The sequence below is a fragment of the Chionomys nivalis genome, chromosome 1, assembly GCF_950005125.1.
Source record: "Chionomys nivalis chromosome 1, mChiNiv1.1, whole genome shotgun sequence".
Classification (NCBI taxonomy): domain Eukaryota; kingdom Metazoa; phylum Chordata; class Mammalia; order Rodentia; family Cricetidae; genus Chionomys; species Chionomys nivalis.
In genome coordinates, this window is record NC_080086.1 from 79,745,251 (window position 1) to 79,761,743 (window position 16,493).

Consider the following 16,493-nt stretch of genomic DNA (forward strand, 5'->3'; position numbering starts at 1 on the left):
GAAATGTTTAGAAAGACTGGTGGAAGCCCCTAGCTTTGAGTGACATTGCTCTTTGAAGCACTTTCTAAGATGACCTGATGACAGTGCACACAGGGCCACTGCTGGGAGGACGTTCTGGGACAGCACTAGGTGGGACTGCCCACCTCAAGTTGCAGCTTGTTCGCTAATAGCTGCTCTGTGAGGCCCAAGGACTGTTGTGTTCAGACCTGGACCATAACGGCTGGACTAGAAGGGGTTTTAAAGATTTGAAAACCACAAACCAACTTTACAGGATCTGGAGTCTAAGATGAGCTTTGAGATCCTCTCTCAAAACACACACACACACACAGACACACACAGACACACACACACACTGTGCACACTCTTTGCCTCACTAGTCCATAGAACTCCTAGTTGCCAAATCTCAGGGTTCCATCTCCAGCTTCTTCAAAAATGGCATTGCCAGGTCACCGGGGAGCAGGTGGAAATGGAAGGACATGTGGGGACAAATCTTCGGGAGTGACAGGATTAAATGACTCTGTACAAAAGGTCCTAAAGGGGAGACTTCTGCACAAAACTCTCTGGAGGTCTAGTTTTAGAAACCCTCAAGTTGTGGCTCTTGTCTGGTAGGCGAAAGTGGTTTCTGATCCCAGCCTACAAAGAAGAACTTGCTCATCATCTAAACTACAATCGTAAATCGTCAATAAAAAACAGCAATCAGGGCTGAAGAGACAGCTCAGTGGGCAGGATGCTTGCCGCCAATTCAGATGTAGGCCTGTCTCTCCCTTGAGCACAAGGCTTTATTGCCTCCTTCATTTGAAGGCATGGTCTTTTCTCAAACATGTGTGTCCCTTCGAACACCTGATTTTTGACAAAAAAGCAAAAAATATCAAATGGAAAAAAAAAGCATATTTAACAAGTGGTGCTGGCATAATTGGTTATTAACATGTAGAAGAATGAAAATAGACCCATATCTATCACCATGCACAAAACTCAAGTCCAAATAGATCAAAGACCTCAACATAAAGCCAGCCACACTGAACCTCATAGAAGAGAAAGTGGGAAGAACACTTGAATACATTGACACAGGAGACCACTTCCTAAATATAACCCCAGCAGCACAGACACTGAGAGAAACAATTAATAAATGGGACCTCCTGAAACTGAAAAGCTTCTGTAAAGCAAAGGATATGGTCAACAAGACAAAACGACAGCCTACAGGATGGGAAAAGATCTTCACCAACCCCACATCAGACAGAGGTCTGATCTCCAAAATATACAAAGAACTCAAGAAATTGGTCATCAAAAGAACAAATAATCCAATAAAAAAATAGAGTACAGACCTAAACAGAGAACTCTCAACAGAGGAATCTAAAAATGGCTGAAAGACACTTAAGGAAATGTTCAACATCAGAGAAATGCAAATCAAAACAACTCTGAGATTCCATCTTACACCTGTAAGAATGGCCAAGATCAAAAACACTGATGACAACTTATGCTGGAGAGGTTGTTAGGGAAAAGGGAACACTTCTGCATTGGTGGTGGGAATGCAAGCTGGAACAACCCCTTTGGGTTTCAGTGTGGCAATTTCTCAGAAAATTAGGAAACAACCTTCCTCAAGACCCAGTAATACCACTTTTAGGTATATATCCAAAGGATGCCCAATCGTGCCACAAGGACATGTGCTCAGCTATGTTCATAGCAGAATGGTTTGTCATATCCAGAACCTAGAAACAACCTAAATGCCCCTTGATCGAAGAATGGATAAGGAAAATGTGGTACATTTACACAATGGAGTACTACACAGCAGAAAAAAATGGCATCTTGAATTTTGCAGGCAAATGAATGGAGCTAGAAAACATTATTTTGAGTGAGGTAACCCAGACACAGAGAGACAATTATCACATGTACTCACTCATAAGTTGTTTTTAAACATAAAGCAAAGAAAACCAGCCCACAAATCACAATCCCAGAGAACCTAGACAACAATGAGGACACTAAGAGACATACATGGATCTAATCTACATGAGAAGTAGAAAAAGACAAGATCTCCTGAGTAAATTGGGACCATGGGGACCTTGGGAGAGGGTTGACGGGGAGGGCAGAGGCTGGGAGGGGGGCAGAGAAAAATGTAGAGCTCAATAAAAATCAATTAAAAAAACATAACAAAATGTGTGTGTGTGTTCTGAGGAGCAAACTGATGTGTATGGCAGACAGATGTGAAACAGCATCTATGTTGAAGATAAACATCAGATCCAAGGGCTGGGGCTGTTGGCAGAGCACTTCCCTGTGTGCACCAAGCCCCGAGTTTCATCTTCAGCGCTCATATACCAGGAGGTGGAGGCAGGAGGATCAAATCCTGTCCCAAAACAACAGATCAAAGGCAAGGACACTGCCTGAGTCTGAGGATGAGATCCTAGACCTGCAGTCGAGGATAAACCACAGCCTCTGTCTTATGCAAACCTCGGGCTCTTGCTAAGGGTTGAAAGATACAGTGGACCATTTTTTTTTCATGTATTTTAGATGTAGCTGGCTAATTATTTCTGATGTAGGGTTTGTAGCCCAGGCTGGCCGGTACTATATAGCAGGGAATGGCTTTGAATTTTTATGTATGTATGTATGTATGTATGTATGTATGTATGTATGTATGTATTTTTGTTTTTTGAGGCAGGGTTTCTCTGTATAACTGCTCTAGCTGTCCTGGAACTCGCTTTGTGGACCAGGCTGGCCTGGAACTCATAAACTCACAGATATTGCCCTGCCTCTGCCTCCCGATTGCTGGGATCAAAGGCATGCGCCATCACGCCTGGTGACTGTGTTTTCTAGTGCTGGGGTGATGGGAGTAAACCACTCTACTTGGTTTCCACAGTGCCGGGGATTGAACCCAGGGCTTTGGGCGTGCTAGGCAAGCTCTCTGCCCAGTCATCCACACTCTCAGGCCCCCGTGACATTTTGGAGATCAGCACTTACTGTTTCATGAAGCGAATTCGGGCTTTCCTGCGAAGGCCTGGAGGAGCAGAGCAGAGAAAAACCAGTCAGCATTGGTTGGTCGATAGCTAGGGTCAGTCCACAGAGTCCGAGAGGAAGATAGCAGGGTTAGCCAATACCACATCTGGGGTACTAGGGTGGGCCCCAAATTCTTCACATTTCACACTTCTGTTATTGTTTTTTATAGGTTAAAATATTGAAAATTATTCATTCATCCATTCATTCCACATTTTTAACAGCTTTGACGCATGCTCCCCGACCCTATTCCTACTACTATATCCATCTTACGTGCGTGGAAACTGAGGCACAGAGCTTGTGAATTGTCAAACGACTTGCCTAAAAGCAAGTTAGTTAGTGCCAGAGTTTTAATGAGTTCTTCTGCTCCAGTTTGTACCTTAAATAAGCTTTCCTGGAGACTGGAGGGGGCGGGGCTAGCACAGTGGTGGGATACAAGGCCTTGGGTTCAAATCTCAATAGCACAAAATAAATGTCATTGCCTTTTGCACCAGGCCAGGCACCAGAGCTCAGAGGACATCCAAAGCAACACATGCATACTCCTGATGGGATGCAGGAAGGAAAGAGAAGTGTATTGTGTTTACTTCACAGAATGTTTTTATTTGTTTTTGAAACAGGATCCTAAGTAGCCCAGGTTGGCCTCAAACCTCAGGTTCACTGTGCAACCAGGCTGGCCTTGAACTCCTAATCCTTCTTCCTTTACCTCCCAAGCACTGGGATTGCAGGCCCGTGTGCTTGGTTCAACCCGACCACTGGGGTTCTTAACAGGGTACACAGGCTTCTGTGTGAGGATAACAGTCTACCAAAGTGTTCATGCCCTCGGCTGCAGTTCTCTGGGGAGGGGACCCACAACTGTCAGAAATTCACAGAACTCTGCAACCTTGGAAGAGTTGAGAGCCTCTGATGTGGCTGGTGTCTCTGATGTTCTCGTCCCTTCATAGTTGCCCAGGGAGGAAAAGGGATGCACTCAAGGTGGCAGGGGTGAATAGAGGGACCACGGGTGGTCTGGCCTCTCCTCTGCTTTCCTGTCCTTTTTATGAGGCCAGTGCCTGCAGAGCCCGGGGGACATAGGAGCCGAGGGCACAGAGGGCAGCAGCCACGTGAGTCTCCCTGCAGTGCCCCCGAGCAGGGGTGTGGACACACACACACACTTCTAGGAACACCACACAAAGGCCACAGATAAGGTCTTTGGGGCACTGGGCTTTCATGTCTACTGCCCACAAGTACCCATCTACATAGCCCATGGACCCTGAGGACATTACAGATTGCATCCCTGGTAGGTGGCAATATTCTATGCTTGCGTGTGCAGTTGAGACCCATTGATGACAACATGAAAGTCTTTTGAGGAAGGAGTACTTCAGTGGGCTCGCGCCTAGGGTTCATCTGACTGCAGACACAGGTGGAGGCTCACGTTGGCCTCCTGGGTCTGTGGAGTGATATCTCATGGTAGAGAGTATCCAATATGCCCCGGGTCCAAGTTGCTGCCCTCCCCCAAAGTCCTTCAAAGACAGGAAGAACTGTTTGCAGAGCCGTACGGTTTGTTGGGGGCAAATTTGTCCTTTACTGTGCTGCCCTAGTAAAGGAAGTACGCCTAGGTACACTTCAGGGAGCAAAATAGGGGCTCCACAATGTTCTGTAAGTATCAACTCACAGTGAAAGTGGACAGCCACACTCAGGGATACCAGCAGAACAAGGATGGAGGCCACCAGCAGGCTGAGGGTAACGAGGCCACACGTCATGCCTGGAAAGGACACACATGACACATGTTACGTATTCAGTACGGATTGAAACACAGGCAGGGGCAGGCCCTCCTCCCAGAGGGTGCCACTGGTTGACTTGTTGTTTGCTTTTGACATGGATCTCACTAGGCAGCCCTCATTTGGTAGCCCTGGCTGACCTGGAACTCACCGAGAGCTGTCGGACTCCCCTTCCAGAAGGTAACCCCACTGGTTGTATTTTTAGCATACTTCCTTCTGGTTGATTTTGAATTCACTTTAAATAACACAGAGGTAATTTTATATAGAAAATGTCTTGTTACATCCATACTTTTAAAATGTCAGTAAAGCCGGGCGGTGGTGGCGCACGCCTTTAATCCCAGTACTTGGGAGGTAGAGGCAGGCGGATCTCTGTGAGTTTGAGACCAGCCTGGTCTACAAGAGCTAGTTCCAGGACAGGCTCCAAAACCACAGAGAAACCCTGTCTCGAAAAACGAAAAAAAAAAAAAAAAAAAAAAAAAGCAAAAGAAAAACCCTTTATTTGGATTTCACAATATTAATAATTTCATAATCTTCCCCTTCGCATCTAAACTCACAGACATGCACAGTTTTCATTGTTTGCTCATATATGCGTATGTGAGTGTGCATACATGGTGTGTGCACATGCATGTGAGCACAGAGGGCCAAGGAGGATGGTAGGTGTCCTGCCCTACCGCCTCCTACCTCGTTCCCTTGAGAGAGACAGCATCTTTCACTGAGCCTGGCCCTAGACCAGAGGCCAACAAGTCTCCACGCCCCTCCTCCCCAGTGCTGGGATACAGGTGTCTGTTGCTGTGCCCAGCTTCTCATGTGGGCGCTCATGGTTTAAACTCAGGGCCTCATGCTTTTACTGTGAGCACTCTGCCCTGAGAAATCATCTCCCTGACCGCTGTCTTTGTGTTTTGATTTTAAAGGCAAAGATTCCCGTACCCCAGACTGGTCTCTACTTCACTGTGGTCAAGGATGGTCTTGAACTTCTGATTCTCCTGTCTCCAGCTCTCAAGTACTGGAATTACACTTGTGGACCGCTACGGCCACGTCTGCCGGACTAGGGACTGAACCCAGGGCCTGTGCATGCTGGGCAAGCCCTGAGCTACATCCCCGGCCCCTCAATTTCTTCTTTTTAGCACAGTGGGTTGTACTGTGTTCATTTTTTCCCCCTGCAAATGCATCTCTCCCGATTCTTTAATCACACTGGCATGTTCTTTTCCCCAGCGGAGACACAGGAGGTCCTGGGGATAGCCGCTGGCGGGAACTTAGCTGTCTCCCATACTTTACTTTTAGAAACAGCCCCGTAAAGAACTTTCTGGCACGTTTCTGTACGCAGGTGCCTTCCTGAGGCAGAAGCTGAAAATGGGGACTACAGAACCACAGACTTTGTCCATTCTGGTTGTATTAGACTTCCAGGTTCCTCGGCTTCCACTCCTGCCCAATGGCACCTCACCGGCCCTTGTTAATGGTGTTCTAGCTTTTGTCAGTCTAGAGATTTTACTTCAGTCCTAATTCTGTGTGGCCTCTGGCCTATTTGTTTGCATTAGCCACTTACATGATCGTTCTTCTGTGATTTGGGTATCTGTTCACTTGTCTAGTTTTTGCATGCTATTGAAGCTGAGTGGTGGTGGTGGCGCAGGCCTTTAATCCTACCACTCCGGAGGCAGAGGCAGGCGGATCTCTGAGTTCGAGGTCAGCCTGGTCTACAAGAGCTAGTTCCAGGACAGGTCCCAAAGCTACAGAGAAACCCTGTCTCGAAATACCAAAAAAAAAAAAAAAAAAAAAAAAGAAAAAGAAAAAAGTTCTAGAGCCAGAGTCAGGCCCCAGTTTTTGGGCTCTTGGTTGAGAAGTCTAGAAAACCCTATGCAGGTGACAGAGGAAGAAAATTCGGTCAGGTGCGTTCCACGCACCATGCACCAGGGACAGCGCTAACAGAAAGCTTCAGCTTTAGAGGGCGGAAGACAAGGAGTGGTTTCACCGCCCCCTCTCACGGTGTAGTTTTGAGAAACCTGGGCTGGGGACCTAGCTCAGCTGGCAGAGTGCGGATGAGACTCTTGCACAGCCTGGGGAATAGAATCGACCAAGGCTCACCCAGTTGGTAAGGTACAAGTGAGCATATTGTCTCCGGTAGTGGTTAGTTTTAGAGCAGCGGAGGAGGAGGGGCAGGGACAAAGGAGGCCCCTGCGGAGAGACCACCCTGAAGTGGGAGCCAGAGAAGCATCGTGCTGTTTGGGTTGGAGGAGCATGGTTATTTTTTCCAGCTAATTGCTGCTTCTCTATATATAAAGGCCCCTTTCTCCTTTCTTACTTCCTCCCTCTCGCTCTTGTTTTTGGCCCTTCTCTCTTCCCGTTTATGTGTGTCTATCGATGCATAGATGTGTGGGTTTTTCATTCAGGATCTCATTCTGTAGATCAGCCTGGCTTAGAACTTACTACGTAGTCCAGGCTAGCCTCAGACTTACACCGATCCTCCTGCCTCATCCTCTGGAGTGCTGAGATCACATGCAAGAACCACCATGCTCGGTTTATTTATTTTTTGAGACAATATCTCATGTTGCTCAGATTAGTCTCCAATTTATGAGTTCAAATAATTCCCCTGCCTCAGTCTTCTGAAAAACGAGGCCAACAAAAGCTATATTTTGTGGGGTTTATATTTTTGTTTGAGACAGGGTTTCAGATAGCCCAGACTGGTCTCATACTTACATTGTAGCCGAGGATGACCTCAAACTCTTGGTTGATTGCTGGCCCCACCCTCCCAGAGGCTGGGATTGTAGGCATAAGGCACCAAACCCCTACAAGACCCCAGGAGGCAGCCCCCTCCCTGTCTCCCTGACCCTGCAGGGACGCTTCCTCTGGGGCTTTTCTGCCAGCTGCACCCAGTAGTCCTGGTGATGTGGTTTGTACTCTGGGTAGTGGTAGATGGAACTGTTTGTCACCAGTAGCTTTTGGGGGTGGAAGTCAGTATTTTTCCAGAGCACATTTGAGCTTATGGCTTCAAAGGTACACGTGTGTCTACTCCAGATGAGATGTCTGGCGTTCACTTGCTAGCTTGTCAGACCCCCCCGCCCGCACGCCCCCCTTGTGCTAGCTACTGTGCTAGGCATTGAGATGGAGAGAGTGAACAGCTGGTGCTTGACCTGGAAGCTTTGTTTGCTGACAGCTTGATTGTGATATGATTTGCAAACCAGAAACTCCACCTGTTTATAGAATGTTCAGCAGGGTGCACATGTCTGTACTCCCAGAACCTGTGTGTGCCTAAGGCAGAAGGATTGGGAATTTGAGGTCAGCATGGGTTAAAGTTAGTTCCAGGCAGCCTGAGTCTACATGGAAAAGCCAAGCCTCAGCGAAAATTTAGAGCATACACAATGGTTTTTAGAATCTTCCTAGAGAGGTGAAGTCATCACATCGTCTAACTTTGGGACACTTTGAGAGTCCCAGAAAAACAAAACTCTGTACTGTGAAGATTTTTTCATTGTTCCCCAATGCACTACCTTCAGGTAGCCTTTCATCTGTTTGTGTCTCTGTGACCTTCATCCCCATGGATGGTTCACATCGATGGAGCCACGCAATATATGGTCTTTATTGCTGTCAAGACAGGGTTCTCTATGTAGCCCTAACTGGCTTGGAACTTGCTTGGTAGACCAGGCTGGCCTTGAACACAGAGATATCCATCTGCCTCTGCCCGTGGGTGCTGGGATTAGAGGCGTGGGCCACCCCACCTGGTTAAAATGTGTGGGGTTTGTTTTTGGTTTTTGTTTTTCATAACTAACCTTTCACTGCGTATTGTCAAGATTCATCCAAACTTAAGCATGTATCAGTATATTATTTGGGGGGAAGGCGTTGAGACAAGGTCTTACATAGCCCAGGTTAGCCACAAATATGGTATGCAGTTGAAGATAGCTTTAAACTCCTGATCCTTTTGCTTCTACCTTCTGAGTGCTGCGATTACAGATGTGCACCACCACATCTGGACTCACTCTTTCTTTCCTGCTTTCTTCCTTTCTTCATCAGGACTTCTCTTAATAGCTCAAGTTGACCTTGAACTTGTGATCTTGCCTCAGCCTCCTGAGTTTTAGGACTACAGGCATGAACTGCCATACCTAGACAGTACTTAATTATTTTTTTAAACTACATTTATTAATTGACTGAGTATATGGTGTGGGCATTTGAGTGCCGTGGTGTACACGTGTGAAAGTTAAAGGACAACTTGCAGGAGTGAGTTTTCTCTTTCTACCATGTGGGTCTCCTACACTGAACACAGTCAGGCTCGGCATCAAGGGCTGCTGCTTTTGGAGCCACCTTGTGAGCCCAAGTACTTCATTCTCTATGTGTCCGTGTATTGCCTGGATCTTGTTCTCTCTCTCTCTCTCTCTCTCTCTCTCTCTCTCTCTCTCTCTCTCTCTCTCTCTGGAGCTGAGGACTGAACCCAGGGCCTTGCACTTGTTCTACCACTGAGCTAAATCCCCAGCCCCCTGTATCCTGTTTTGTTAGCCTGTGCGTAGTTGAGGAACATAAGGGTGTGTCCGCTTCTCTGGCTATAATGAATTGTGCGGCTGTGAGCATTTGTGTGTAGTGTTCGGGTGGCTGTATTTTCCTTAACGTCTTATTCTGGGATGCTTTGTGAGTGTGGCCTCACTAGACTGGGGCTTGCTGGCATATTCAGCCTCCCTTTTTTTGACACCAGCTTAGAGCTAGAGAAATAGGCAGCAGAATGAAGACTCGGCAAGAGTTTGTAACAGAGAAAGGAAGGGGTGAAGGAAAAAGGGGGAGTGAAAGTGGGGAGCTGCCCTTTTTTCTGTGGGTGCAACGATGGAAAACTTACCCTTCTGGGGCTTTAATTTGGTGCATGGGCACGGTTTCTTCTTGATGCCAGTCTTCTTGGTGGGCTGGGCAGTTGTAGGAAGGACATCAACTACAGAAAGAAGCAAGACCCATATGTCAGCCACATAAACAGCAATTCTCACAGGCAGATTGTGTGCCTTCCTTCCAGGGCTGCCACAGGGCATCAGGTCCCAGAGCACAAGAATTCAGAGCTGATTTCTCAGTTCTCAGATGAATGTAGAGCCTATGCATGGGCGTAGCCTGGGTGTCCTGGAGAGAGGCTATGGAGCCACCAGACATAAACAGAGCCTATGCCATAATCAACAACTGTGCAGCCTGGGCTGTCATCTGTTCCTCAGCTTCCCATCTGCTGTAAAGAAGATGACTACTGCCCGGCAGTGGCGGTGCACGCCTTGAATCCCAAAACTTGGGAGGCAGAGGCAGGTGGATCTCTGTGAGTTCTAGGAGGCTCATCTGCTCTACATGACAGCCGGGGCTATGTAGAAAGATCCTACTGCAAACAAGACAAAGCAAAGAAGACCCAGTGGTCCTTTGCATGGCCAAGCTCTCAACCTCCTTGCCAGGCCCTAAACCGATGGAAAGAAGAAGGTTGTTCCAACATGAGCACCACAGCTAGGAGAGGTGGGTCAGTGAAAGGCTGGGACTCCAGGCCTTTCTCCTTGTCCTGGATGGCCCCTCCTCATCTCACACTGAAGGGGTGGGAGAGGGAGGGTGAGGGCAGTGGGGCTGAAACATTGAGAAGGGAGACCATGAGGTTATGAGGTGTGGCGCGCCGGACCACCCACCCTTAAATTTTGCTGACCAAGGAAATGAATCTCCTGCACCCTACATCCAGTGAAGTAGTAGGAGAGGGACTAGGAAAAACCGAAAGATCATTTCCCATACTACCTCTGACAAAGCATTAGGTCACCGCAAGGCTTTTGGCCATTGGCACCAGGGAGCTGTTTTAAAGTGACAGCCAATAGCAGTGACAAGGTCCAAGGGTCTGGACCTGCTGGGTGTTGAGTCCTTTTGTGCTCATGACTCCTAAACTGAGTCCATTTGCCTCACCTCACACTCAAAGAAGCAAGAGTCTCTTGGCTGTTCTGTGTCAAGCCTACCGGGGAGCTAGCTGAAGCTGCTCCAGGCTCTTGACTGGCACAGCAACCTGGGTCTGCTGGGAGTGATCGGGACAAGATGAGGTTGCTCTGCTTTAATTTCATCTTGCTCTAAGTCAAGTTTCCTTCATTCCTCCCTATCTGTGAGTTCAAGTCTTTCTCTCCCTCTGTCTCCCTCTCTCTTTTTTTGGCGGGAGGGACAGGTCCTTGGAACCCATAGTGTACATGAGGACCTGAACGAAGCCTGTTTTCCCCAACACTCTAAACTACCCAAGCTTCCCCTCTAAAACTCTTGGACCCTCCAGTTCAGCAGGTAAGTTCAGGCTCCGGGTGCCTTTGTCACTGGGAAGACACTGCTGATCCTGGGCAGCTGGGCAGCACACAGGACTCAGAAACATGGCAACCAGGATAGGTAAAGAAGAAAAATTATCTGCTCTTATTTCATGTCCACCTTCCTCAGACCCTGAAGCACTGGGAAGTCATGGGGATCATAGAAACAAAAGCAAAAAAACAAGCGCAACCCGACCTTACTCCTCCCCGAACCGCGACTATGTAAGACCAGAGAGTAGAGAGGCTTTGGAGACCTCGCCCTATTTTTGTTTTCCTTGTTGCTTTTCTTTTCTTTTCTTTCTTTTCTTTTTGGATTTTTCGAGACAGGGTTTCTCCGTAGCTTTTTGGTTCCTGTCCTGGAACTAGCTCTTGTAGACCAGGCTGGCCTCGAACTCACAGAGATCTGCCTGCCTCTGCCTCCTGAGTGCTGGGATTAAAGGTGTGCGCACCACCACCCAGCTCCTTGTTGCTTTTCATTATAACTCTGGCCTTATCCTAACCATCTCTGTACCTCCTAGCCCGGGTGACCCTACTTCTGGGGGTAGCTGGGGTGCTCTTGTGACTTTCAGCCCTCAGGCGAGTGGGAAGCAAGACAGTGAGAAGCCCAGTCCTGGGTTGAGCTGGAGAAAGAACCACAGCCAACCGCTGGCCTGACAGAATCTACAATGATCACTTTCCACCCCAAGAGATGAATCCTTACTGTTCAGGGTGGCTTAGTCTGAACAGAGATGTGCTACACATAAAATAGGCACCAAATGCCCTGTATGAAAAGTAGGTTACCTGCCAAAATGCTAATACTGTTTGCAAGGTACTTCTGCATATGATCGTTTAATTAACAAAAGCACGGCTTCCAAGAACTAGAGGTGGGCTAGCAGCTGCCTTGTACAGATTTGGAAACTGAGGCTGGGGGGGGGGTGAGGCGTGTAATGGATTGGTAGCCTGGCTAGGCCTGGGGTCCAGTTTCTTTATCTCCCTGAAGCCCCAAGTGTGGAATTGAGCCGTAGAACCCCACAAAGAATGCTGCTCAGGGCAAGTGCTTCTCTTCTCTTCTCTCTCTCTCTCTCTCTCTCTCTCTCTCTCTCTCTCTCTCTCTCTCTCTCTCTCTCTCTGTGTGTGTGTGTGTGTGTGTGCGCGCGCCCAGGCAGTGACAGTCTGTATGTACACTCAGGGTTTCTGAGATTGTGTAAGGGCAGAGGCACCACTGTGTCTCCATCGGAATCACAAGCACCCACTTTTGACTGACCTATCTGTTTTCACCTCATCTGCTTCCCATCCAAAGTGCAAATGGAATATACCATTTGCTGGGTGGATGGCAGCATTAAGGGGCACAGCTACATGCAATCAAAGGTTGCTTGGCCTGGGTAACTCTCTGTGTATTTCCTATTAGTCTTAGAGGTGGCATGACTATTCATGACTTCAGAGTGAGGCTGAGTGTGTGTGTGTGTGTGTGTGTGTGTGCATGAGTGCACATGCTCACGTGCTCCTTCATAGCACTGAAAGCATTCTTACCCACTCTCAGCTCTGTCCCTTTCCCAAAGATCAACTGGGGGCTCCCGATCATCATGCAGAAGTAGGTGCCACTATCCTCCAGCTTCAGTCTTGTGAGGTTGAGGATGGACCGGCTTAGATGTGAAAACACAATCATGTGCTCCTTCTTCACCCCTTCACCGTACACAGCAATTCCTTTGGAAGGATTCCAGGAGACCAGGAACTCAAAGCGCTTGTCCTTGGATCCCGGGCGCTGTCTCAACCAGTAGATGAGTGAGGTCTTAGGGAGGGTATTAGCTTCGCAGGATATTTCTAATGTTTGACTGGTTAGAAGTGTTTTGGAGCCGGGGGTCTGAACGAGGGCAGAGCTGCTCCAGAGAGCTATAGGAAACCAGAAGAAAACCAGGCTGGTTATACACATGAGTCTCAGCTCTCTGTAGGCTGCAGCAGGAGGATCCGAACTTCAAATTTGGTTACAGTGAGTTCAAGGCTAACCTGGGCTACATGAAAACTTGCTTTAAAAAAAGAGAGTAGGGGGAGGGCTCATGAGATAGCTCAGCAGCTAAAGGTGTTTACCATCAAACCTGATCTCTTGAGTTCAACCCCTAGAAACGAGAAGGAACAGAAAACACTTTTCTGTGCGCAGTGGTGGGGACTCAGAATCATAGTGAATTTATACTGGAGGCCATGACAGAAGAGTGCCTGGAGAAAGAGCCGGGTGTTAACACTAGTCAGTGTGTTCAAATTCACAGACATTGCCTGCACGGGAGGTTCACTGTGCTCGCCTTTGCCGAGGCCCTGGCTGACGAGTTTTGCCACCTGTAGTTCTGGACATAAATCATTTTAAGCAAGTCTCAGACTGGCTCCAGGATGTTTATCCTCCTTCCCCAGATGAGCAAACACTGGCATGAAGTTAACTTGTTTGGAGTCTCACTGAATTCAAATTCAGAGAGCCAATGTCGAAAGCCAAAGCCAGTTAGTTGCCTGCCTCACCTGGCAGTGGCTCTGCAGAGATAAGCCTTTGGTAGCTCTAGGCAGTCAAAAGCGACCTGGGGCAAGCTGAGAGAGGACTTTGGAGTCACAGGCCCAGTGAAAGGCTGGTTTGGACAACGTGAGATTCTGGACCTAGTTAAAGGCGCTGCCGACCCTGGTAGGTCCCGCAGGGGACCTGTCACTGACTTCTTGCCCCTCAGGGCAGGGCAGTCATTACAGAGACCAGATTGACAGTCCATTTGTCTCGGATGAGAAGACTGGGCTGGCAGAAGGAGTTGCAGGCATGGCTGTGCACACAACTTTGCCCTTTAGCAGTCATGGGACCTCAGAGGTCACCAAGTCCGGGTCTCCTGTGAAAGAAGATCAGCTAGGTCTGCCGCTGTTGTCCTGCTTGCTCTGAGGATTGGAAAGAAAAGAAAAAAGGCAGGCATGATGGTATACACTTGAGAAGTTGAGTCAGGAGGATTGCTTTGTGTGAGAGGTCAGCCTGAGGTCACTACCTAGTGAATTTCAGGGGGAAGAAAAGGAGAGAAATTATATGTGAAGGGTGATGCACTCACACAGGTCGTCATACGTGGACCGTGGCCGTGCCTGTGTGAAGCAGACAGGTGAATTCTGCTGGCAGGTCGATGGTCTCGGGGATGTTCTAGGCATCCAGTGAAGTCTCAAGGAGGCTCCCACTAAGTTTCTTTCACATCCAAGATCATGTGGGTTCCAACAAACCCACGTTGAAACAGAAAGCCTTTTTCTTTGGCTTGGAGCTGAGGGCCATGGCCAAGATATAATACAGAGGACAGGACTGGCTGAGCAGAGACCGGAGAGTGTGTGAGCCGGGGAGAATCAGCTGCTTGAGCTAATGGTGCCATCACGGTCTCTAATTGTGGCTCAGGCCTTCCGGCCCCATCACAGCCTTCCCTAAGATGGATGTGATGAACTAAACCCAGAGCCCACCCTAGACCACTCTGAGCTTCCCCTGCGGCTCAGGTACCACTACATCTCCCTTTCCCTGATAGAGCTACGGTTTCTCTGCCCTCGCAGCCATTTGTATTGTTTTGGTCACTGGCCAAAGCGAGGACGTCGGTCTGTATGACGGTGCATCAGGCACTGTCTGATTTAACCCTTTACTCCGGGGGCGGGGGGGGGGGGGAGGCAGAGCTCGAGGAAAGAAAGGCACACTCAGGGTCACACAGACTGCATGCAGTGGACTCATTCCCAAACCCAGGCCATAGGCCTTGCACGAATGAACTCAGAGCCACTGAACTGAGGAAACCTGCACACAAAATGGGGCCACAAATATTCAGACAGCAGGAACCCTTCCAAAGAGCCCAGAGGACACGCACGCCCAGGCTTCAAGTCACATACGGTCTCATTTTATCAGTTTGGTAGCCCAGGATTCCATTTTCTGAGGGACCTGGCATTTCTAGGATTGCCTCCTTTTCATCTGTGACGTAGTTGAGCTAACCAGGTCAGAGGCAGGGGCTGGCATGCCCCGTCTCCATCAACTGTGTAATCAGTTTGGACTTTAAGTGGTGCCAGACCAGCGAAGATTTGAGGAGTATCCCTCTGAAAAGCCCACTGACTGGGTCTGATCACAATGACAGACTTTGGGCGGCATGTCTGTGCCAGCCCTAATATCCCATCTGCAGTGCCCAGTGCTGCTTCTTGGGGGAGCCATGCTAAGCAGGACCCTGACTCCAGAGGACAGTGGAGAGTAGGTGGCCATAGTGAGCACCCTGCCAGAGCCAGCTACAGCAGTGTCTGTCCAGTTCACTGGAAGCACTTCCCCGGAAGTAGTAAGAGTATGTCTACAGGCCCTGGCCTGGGCCAGACGGGGCCTCTGGGAGCTGCATGGGGCACTTCCCTGTGAGCACCCTGCACAACCGCGTTTCCCCGCCAGTTCTGGATTTCTCACTCCTCTTTATTTCTTCTTCCTTTCCTCTCTCCCCTTCTAGTTCAGGCTGTGGGACAGAGCTGGCGTCTGCCCTAGGTTCCTCAGACGTCTCTGGGAAATGAGCTCCTGGGAGGATTCTCCCCATGGTCAGGGCCTGTGCCTCCCCGCCTGCCCTGTTCCCTCAGCCGGGCTCCTGTCTGTTCCTCCTGTTGCTAAGACTGCCAGCTCCTAAGTGCCCTGCTCCAGTGCAGCCTTGTGCTACCCCACTCTGGGTCTTACCTGCCAGCTTCACACTGAAGACCAGCCAGAGCCATGGCTGCATCTTGGCGCTCGTGGGGATACTTGCTCCCTCAGGGCTCCCTCAGGGCTCCGTCAGGGTGGGTTAGGAGCCAGGGTAGGCTGGTGAGGCACCCTGAGTGTAAGGAAGGTGGGGTGCTGATGCAGTAAGAGGGCGGGGCCACCAGGGAGGGCCAGAGGCATGGTGTGTGTGTGTGTGTGTGCATGCGCGCACTTGACGGCCTTCGTCTTCATCCTTGACAGCATCAAAGGCTTTTGCTTTTCAAAGAGGCTGCCAGGACTCTGCTTTCTGGTCAGGAAGTGACAGCTCTCAGTCAGGCTAAGCAGTTACACCTGTGTAATATACCTCTTTCCCTGGGAAGGACTCAAGACAGAATCCAGATACCAGGTGACAGCTGGGAGTGCTGAATCAGAGGTCAGCATTCTCCGGACTCCCGGCTCTGTGAAGCTGGGCTAGTCTAACTCAGACACTCTTTTGTTTCATTTCCTTCTGAGCAGGCTGGAAGAGGGGTTCGTCTTGGTTTGAGGACAGTCCATTGTGGTTGGGAAGATGCAGTTGCCGGGGACATAGGCTTTACATCGTGTGACTCAGGAAGGAGAGCTGTGGAGAATCTTCTAGTGCCAGAGTTCAGCTGGCCCTGGAGTGAAGGAGACACCCTGTGAGGGGCGAAGGAAAACTTACTGACACACAGAAATGAGAGCTGGGGTGCTGTTGAGGGGCCCAGCCCTTGTCTGAAAGTAAGACAGGGGCAGACCCCGACCTTCAGAGCCCTAAGGACTGGGGCACACAGTGTCTGTGTGTCTCCCCAGTCCTGCCCTGCCTTACAG

The 16,493-nt window shown here is 49.2% G+C and overlaps 1 protein-coding gene across 1 annotated transcript; it reads right to left on the reverse strand.

The window, feature by feature from the left end:
- Positions 1-4,354: 4,354 nt before the first annotated feature.
- Positions 4,355-15,738, reverse strand: Cd8b (CD8 subunit beta). The gene is made up of 5 exons (XM_057770032.1): positions 15,648-15,738; positions 12,506-12,865; positions 9,550-9,639; positions 4,634-4,723; positions 4,355-4,422 (listed from the first exon to the last, which is right to left on the reverse strand). Exons 1-5 carry the CDS (start codon positions 15,688-15,690, stop codon positions 4,355-4,357), a joined length of 651 nt encoding a protein of 216 aa, XP_057626015.1. The 5' UTR covers positions 15,691-15,738.
- Positions 15,739-16,493: the final 755 nt, after the last annotated feature.

Excerpts from the sequence above, each read along its gene's own strand:
- Cd8b (XM_057770032.1), bottom strand. The coding sequence starts at position 15,690 with ATGCAGCCATGGCTCTGGCTGGTCTTCAGTGTGAAGCTGGCAG. Across the intron at positions 12,866-15,647 it reads CTTCAGTGTGAAGCTGGCAG|CTCTCTGGAGCAGCTCTGCC; the intron begins GTAAGACCCAGA and ends GGTTTCCTATAG. Across the intron at positions 4,724-9,549 it reads CAAATTAAAGCCCCAGAAGG|GCATGACGTGTGGCCTCGTT; the intron begins GTAAGTTTTCCA and ends TGTCCTTTCCAG.